The sequence below is a fragment of the Solanum lycopersicum genome, chromosome 12 (assembly GCF_036512215.1).
Source record: "Solanum lycopersicum chromosome 12, SLM_r2.1".
NCBI lineage: Eukaryota > Viridiplantae > Streptophyta > Magnoliopsida > Solanales > Solanaceae > Solanum > Solanum lycopersicum.
Window position 1 is genome coordinate 62,398,374 of NC_090811.1, and position 8,027 is coordinate 62,406,400.

The 8,027-nt window shown below is 28.5% G+C and overlaps 1 protein-coding gene across 1 annotated transcript; it reads left to right on the forward strand.

The window, feature by feature from the left end:
* On the forward strand, positions 1-1,297 carry LOC101255178 (uncharacterized). Its single transcript, XM_010316012.4, has 3 exons — positions 1-469; positions 590-822; positions 896-1,297. The coding sequence occupies exons 1-3, from the start codon at positions 166-168 to the stop codon at positions 1,172-1,174; spliced, it is 816 nt and encodes a 271-aa protein (XP_010314314.1). The 5' UTR covers positions 1-165; the 3' UTR covers positions 1,175-1,297.
* Positions 1,298-8,027: the final 6,730 nt, after the last annotated feature.

Here is an 8,027-nt window from a genome sequence, read left to right on the forward strand (position 1 = left end):
AAGTTAGATGGTATAATTGAGACTATAGTTCATTTATTAGGAAGAAAAGAGGAAAAACGCGTCTAGTTTAGAAGTTTTACATTTCATTGACTTTATATATATATATATATATATATATAACTTTCTGTATCAAACTATATAGTATAACATTTGTACTTGTAAAAAATGGAGCCATGGCAAGACCTTAGTGGAAAAGTAGTTATGGTGACCGGTGCGTCATCTGGAATCGGGCTAGAGTTCTGTATCAACTTAGCAAAAGCCGGTTGCAAAATCATTGCTGCAGCTCGTCGTGTTGACAGACTGAAATCTCTCTGTGACCAAATTAATAGTAAATCCAACGGACCTCAACGTGCGATCGCGGTTGAGCTTGATGTCTCTGCTGATAGTACTACCATTGACTCCGCTGTACAAATAGCTTGGGATGCATTTGGACGTATTGATGTCTTGATTAACAACGCCGGTGTTAGAGGTATTTAGACTATTGAATTTAATAAGCCTCTTGTTATAATTTAACTTTAGATCTTTCATTTTATTGAGTCGCTATCAGCTGTTGTATGGTAACGAGATTTAAATTTTGTGTAAAAATCAGGGAGCGTGAGCTCTTCCGTGGAAATAACAGAGGAGGAATGGAACAATACATATAACACGAATCTACGAGGGGCATGGATGGTTTCGAAATATGTATGTAAGCGTATGATCGATGCTAAACAGGGCGGAGGATCTGTTATTAACATCACTTCAATGGCGGGTTTAAATCGTACAGCAGTACCAGGGACTATTGCTTACGGTACTTCAAAGATGGCTCTAGACATGGTTACTAAGGTACGATTCGTTCAATTGAACAAATTATCTGTATGTATGTGATTGAATTAATTGATTATGATTGAAATAACAGATAATGGCGATTGAATTGGGTGGAGAGAATATCAGAGTGAACTCGATATCACCAGGAGTTGTAAAATCAGAGATAACAGAGGACCTCGTTAAAAATAAATGGTTCCATAAGTTCCTTTTGAGAACTCTTCCTCTGAAATATCTTGGAACTACAGATCCGGCCTTAACATCACTCATTCGATATTTAATGCATGATTCTTCTGAATATGTAACGGGCAATGTTTTCATCGTCGATGCTGGTGCTACCTTACCAGGTGTTCCTATTTTCTCATCGCTCTAGAGCGATGAACTTAGCTCAACAAGAAATGGATATCTTAGACAAACTCTGTAATAATGTTGGTTTTTTATCGTTCTTGTAAGTTCAATTCTCTCGAAGCAATCGAAAATGTTTCTTAGTACTCAAGTGCAATGTTTAGAGTGTTTGCGATTCGATTCGGGACGGTTTTTAGTTGAAACTAAAATTTAGTTGTTATGGTCAAACAAATTTAGTCCGTTTTAAAATTATTTCGAATTTTAGTGGACTTTTAAATTATTATTAATCAAATAAAATCAGATATGATAAACATTTAATTGATTTGGTTCATTTATTTGGTTTTTAATTATAAATAAATTAATAAAATTATTCGTGCTTTGCGTGTGAATTTAATATCAAGAAATTTATGAAATAATATTTAAAACCTATCGGTTATCAAAATTAAAAAAACTATATTATTTTACATACAAGATTACGTAGTAACGAACATTAATAATGTAACGGAAAATGAAAATTATAACAAAATACTATGATTTGTAAATTAAGCAATGATGTCAGTGAACAACTCAACATAAACAAAATACACGAATATTGAATGGTGCAGAAGAAGAAGAAAAAGAAGAATAAAAAATTTAGATTTTTCGTTGTTTTAAAATGAGATGAAATCCTTATATTTATAGATAACAAAGGAGAGTGTAAACAAATATTGTTGTTCCTTATTGAAAATGTCACAACTATATGGATTAGTTGCAACCCTTCAAAAAAACCATAACCTCTAATAAAAGGTACAACTTTTCATAAAAAGTCACAACACTTTATAAAAATTGCAACTTTTCATAAAACACAAAAAAATTTCACAAACAATTGCATATTTTTTTATGAAAGGGAAAGACTAATTTTGAAATTAAATAAATTTTAAAAATAATTCTTACTTGAGATGACGTGGACCTTAAATTTTTCTTTTATATGAATATATGATATATATACCATTTACATAGTTTTCTACGTAGTACTTACATTAAATAAACATTAACCAAACAAATGAAGTGATAAGATTTTTATTAGGTAAATGTAACATCATTCATTAAAATATATTTATTAGAAGTCAAATATATTTGAATATGTAGTGTCCTAATAAGAGTTGGAGGCTTATAATATGAATGTATTATTTCTTTGTATGGACCATTTATTAGATGATAAAATATATAGACACCATTTTTACAACGAGTTAAAGTGTATTATTTGTCTCTTTATTCTTATAAAAATGATATATACAATTTGTCTGTTTAAAATCAAATTAGATCACATCAGATCAGATTTTTTTTACTAATATAATTGACTTGAATAAGTTTTTAATCAAATCATGAACATCCTTTCAAGATTAATTAGTTGACTAGAATTCTAAACCAACTTAATCACTGAGCCCTTTTGTCATGATCCAAATTTAGAGATCTAGATTGGGAAAGGACACCTAATAATTAAGCTACTCCCCATAATGTATCTCCAAATTTATTAAAAATACTAAACAATATTACTGTAGTCAAAATTTTTATTAAGAGGAGTTATGATTATAGTAGAAAAATAATTATGAGGCCAGCAGGAGTGTCAATGGTCATAGTAGGAACACACAATCTCAAAAAATTCTTACAAATCCTTGATTATTAAACTAAACTTTTAACTTTTGTTAATAACATGTCTTAATATATTTGTTTTACTAAACTTGGTCGCTAAAAGGACAAATATATATTCTCGAATTATCATAAATGGTACGTCCCTCCATCTTTCTTAAGGGTGTTTTTTTTTAATTGTGAGTAAAAATTAAATTAAACTTGTCTAGGCCTTTAAGAATATGACACGTGTCCCTTCGTCTATCCTAAGGGTATATACGTTCTGAAATATTGATGGTAAAGATATATACAATCTGAAAATATAACGAAGGGTATTTACATACCATTTATAATAATTCAAAGTTATATTTATCTATTTTTACCTACATAATACAATTTTCTGACGAATGAATGTCGCTTGACACCCCTTAACCAAGGATGGATCCGCCCCGAATAGGTTGGCTAGACCAATAATAAAACTTGATTTCTTACATTACTACATAAATATTATTGATATTTCTGTGACAATTATAGACTAGCTAGGGTGGCAGACTGACTTGACTGGCCGTTGACTAGCAAAAACAGGACAAGAATTTATATCTAGTGGTGAGCTACTAGTTATCCATTACTCTTCTATTCTCTACAAAAAAATACCTAATAGTCTATACATAAATCCAAATTAATTTTTAAAAGAGTACTTCTAAAAATAAGGTATTATTAACGATAATGCCAAACAAGTTCTAAATTCAAAAATGGCAACTATGAAAAAGGAATGGAAACATTAATGGTTTATGAAGTCCTTGCAATCTTGACATAGGAATTTCAGATGAAAGCTACAACACACAAAAAGGACTATTTGAGTGGATACAATATAATTGAGCGCCTGTGTTGGATTAATTTAAAAGTTGATCAAATCTACTTTTAAGTCAGTCTTCAATTTTTGAAAGCGTTTGGTAAATATAAAAAATAACTTCAAATAAGTTATGAAGTATTTGACAAGGTAAAAAAATGATTTAAAATAAATAAAAAATTACTTAAAATAAGACAGAAACCAAAAGTAGATATCCTCCTACTTTTTATTTTTTAACTTAAAAATTATTTTTATTTGAACTTTTATTTTTAACTTAAAAATTACTTTTTTTAAGCCAATCCAAATGAGCTCAACACTTGTGCTGCTTGACAATTACGTACGTTCACTTAAAATGAAAATTCAAAGCAAAAGGATATATTTATGTGTTGTAGCTTTCACATGAAATTTCCATCGCATGAGAAATAATATTTATTTTCTTTGAAGTATGCTATTTGCTGCATAGATTTTAATACTTCTTTTTTACTTATCATTTTAAAGAAGTTATAATAAAAAAGATAAAACATTATAATGTTAGGGCTGAGTAGGCCTTTCAATTAATAAATTGACTTATGGAGGGAGGGGGATGTTTATTTTTCATAGTTGGTAAGGAATTTGAAAATTTTAAAAGCAATTCTAAAAGTTGTAAATGATTTTCACCCATTATTTAATTATAAGTGTTTTTTAATATATAATTAAAATTCATAAATATTGGCTTATAGATCAAGGACAAAGGAACAAATATATCCTTAAATTTCACGATTTAGAGCGGATATATTCATAGTAAAAGCTAGTGTATATATATTCTTGATGTCTAACAAATCAGACATATTTTTATTTTAAATTTCAAAAATGTCATATGACTTTTATAAATTACTTCAATTATTTTTCATCACCCCACCAAGTCCGATTCGATTTTTTTTAAAAAAAAACAATAACTCTTTTATTCCATTTATGATTTGAGAGATTGAATCTTTTATCTGGGTCAGATTTGGAGGGGTAAAAAAATGCGTGAGATATCTTGTGACATTTTATAAATTAAAAAACTATTTTTGGATTATTCTTTTTAATTCAGTTTATTAACAAAAATTTTTTAATATAAAATCTGCCTTATTTGTTAGACGACAGAGCACTACATAAAAAATTTTATTAGCAAGTAATTAATTTTTCATTGCCCCTAAATATATATTTATAGCGGCAATTAATATCCTTTGTATATTTTCCTAAAGTCTTTAGCGAAAGTGGTTCTAATGACACTTAATTAATGCCGGTAAAGATTTTAACACTCTTTATTAATATCAATATTTATTATTGTTAACAGTTATTTTTGTTATAGTGAAGATATAGATGTGTCATTGTGTTAATGAGAATATATTCTCTCTAAATCTTAAAGTCGAGTGATAATATTTTTTTGGATAGACAAATTCACTAGTAGTACATAAATGTTTGTTTGACATTGCTATTGGGAGACAGAAATCACTTATTTTGAGGGAAACAAAATATTGTTTTGGAAAAGTTAAGGTGTTTGGCTAAGTAAAATCTAATTGGATGTTGAAATAATTTTTTTATTGTTGGGAAGAAGTTATTTGTTTTTTGCCTTTTTAGCAAAAAAAAAAAAGAAAATTATTTTTTCAAGACCACCTATTCGTGCGATATATACATATTTATTGATATATTTTGAATATTTATTTATTTTAATGGTGAATTTTGTTATGTAGCATTTTAATTTGTAAAATGATTTTTAAATTTATTTTGCTTAATATTTTTAATTATACTTAAATTATAATGTTAATATTATATCAATACTTATTTTTTTTATTTAAATTGAAAATTTGAATATAGATATAATTAATTTTAAAAAAATAAAACATTAATTAAAATTTTTATAATAGATATTTAAAATAATTTCTCCCTATAAAATAATCTTAATATTAATGCAAAAATATTTTCCATAATTTACTCTCAAAATACTTTTTAAAGATGATTAGTCAAACACAATCTATTTATCAAAAGCATTTTTCCAATGAATTGCCAATTTGTTTTCTTTTTTAAATCAAAAACACTTTTTAAAGAAAAAACTATTTTAAAAGAACTTCTAAAAATAAGCTATTTTTAACAATAATGCCATACAAGCTCTAAATTCAAAAATGGCAACTATGGAAAAAGGAATGGAAACATTAATGGTTTATGAAGTCCTTGCAATATTGAGATCATATACAAGCTACAACACATAAATAGTCTTACTTGGTTTACAAGTAGTACATTCACTCATTAAGTTACCTTTACAACAATGTGAAGAAGCATGTGTTAATTATATCCACTCAAATAGTCTTATTTGGTTGGCTATAGGCAAACCAAAGCCTTGAAAAGTGATACAATTTCAAAAGTTTGCTTAATTTAAATCTGAATTTACTTGGAGAGTTTTCTTTTCTCTCCTTTCAATCTTGAATGGAATATCTAACGCATATTGCTAATGACAAGTAGAGTTAGGTTACGTTAACTTAATGAGTAAACATCAAAAAGAAAATTCAAGTGGAAGCATACATACATTTGTGTGTTGTATCTTTCATTTGAGATACAACTACCATTTCCATTCTTGGATGTCTTTCTTGACTCTACTCATTTGATTTTATCTATTTTTGTACATGTATAGATGAAATTCACTGTGAAAAAAGGATCAAATATGTGCCTAAATTATTCAAAAATGTCTAGTTAATTTAGGTGAAACTATCTTATTAAACATACATCCTTACTCTCTCTCTCTCTCTCTCTCTATATATATATATATATACACACACACATTCTACCATATATGTTGGGGAAGATATACCTAAATTCATGTATGTTTGCTATCAGATACACTAAAATAGATGGAGCGAGAAGCGAGTGAGATTGTCATGTGTCATGTATCCTAGATACATGCGAACTACATCAAATATTTAGTGTGATTTGCATATATCTGGTATGATTTGTATGTATCTGAAATACTAGATACACAGGAGAGTGGTGAGTGAAATTTTGTTATGTATCCCCAATAAATGCAAATCCATTTGGCTTTATAAATTTGTCTTCCAACTTTTTTTTCCATTCGAAGTTTCGTATCCGTATTAAAGTCCGACTAAATCTAGATTTGCACCGAAAAGTCCTATATTGGGGGTAAAACGTCTCCTAACAAAGACGACTCTATAACGAAGATAATTTAAATCCAAGACCTCTGAGTAGGGATGAAGGGGGTACTTATCTCTCGTTATACCCTTCAACTTTGAATGTGCACTAGAAAACACTTGCGTTCTACATGACATAATATACATATAACATTACATAGGACAAAAATTATGATGTAGGCCTAGATTACGTAAGATTCAGATTTGGTGGTCTCAGACTTTTCAAGAGTTGTTTCATAAGTAGGATTGTCATGTATGTTTAAAGGTAGATAAATTAAATATATCTGAAATTTATTTACACAAGCAATTCAACAAACTTCATATGCATATTTTTAGATTCGCTTTGGTCATACTCATATATATAACTTTTTTTATTATTACTTTTCATTCAAAGTTTAATATTCATATTGGAACTTGATTATATTAGGGTATAATGTAATTCTTAAATAGTTAAACTAAACAATTTTTTTTAAAATTGATTATGGCTTAAATAAACTTACTGAGATTGTGTATCCATGCAACCGCCAAGCATATATGGCCACCTTTTGTTGAATATAGTCTATTTAAGGATATTAATTTGGTTAAGATCTAATTGTGTTATTTTCTTAAAATAATATAGCCCTCTCACTTGTTAATTTTGTGGATTTTGACTATCAATAAGTTGAATATAGTCTATTTAAGGATATTAATTTGGTTAAGATCTTATTGTGTTATTTCTTGGGATAATGCACAAGTACCCCTCAACCTATGCTCGAAATCTCAGAGACACACTTATACTATACTAAGGTCCTATTACCCCTCTGAACTTATTTTATTAATAATTTTTTATCTCTTTTTAGCTTACGTGGCAACTATCTTGTGGACCCAACGATGGTTGACTTTTTTTTTCGAACAAGTGTCACATAGGCTAAAAAGGGGTAGAAAATTATATATAAAATAAGTTCAGGGGTAATAGGACCTTAGTATAGTATAAGTGTGTCTCTGGGATTTCGGACATAGATTGAGGGGGTACTTGGGTATTTTCCCTTATTTCTTAAATAATATAGCCCTCTCACTTGTTAATTTTGTGGATTTTGACTATCAATAAAGTTGACCAGACAATCACTTTGTTAATTTTGTGGATTTGACTACCAATAGAGAGACTTTGACTGGAAAAGAGTAAGAGCGATAAGCGAGATTCGAAAGAGAGGGAGAGACGAGAACGATGAGAGAGGAAGAGAGGAAAGAAAGAGAATATAATTATAGCTAGAAGTAAATTCTGA

Bases quoted from the DNA above. Each gene is read 5' to 3' on its own strand.
- LOC101255178 (XM_010316012.4), top strand. From the start codon at position 166: ATGGAGCCATGGCAAGACCTTAGTGGAAAAGTAGTTATGGTGACCGGT. The intron at 470-589 runs GTATTTAGACTA...TGTAAAAATCAG, and splicing joins TAACAACGCCGGTGTTAGAG to GGAGCGTGAGCTCTTCCGTG. The intron at 823-895 runs GTACGATTCGTT...TTGAAATAACAG, and splicing joins CTCTAGACATGGTTACTAAG to ATAATGGCGATTGAATTGGG.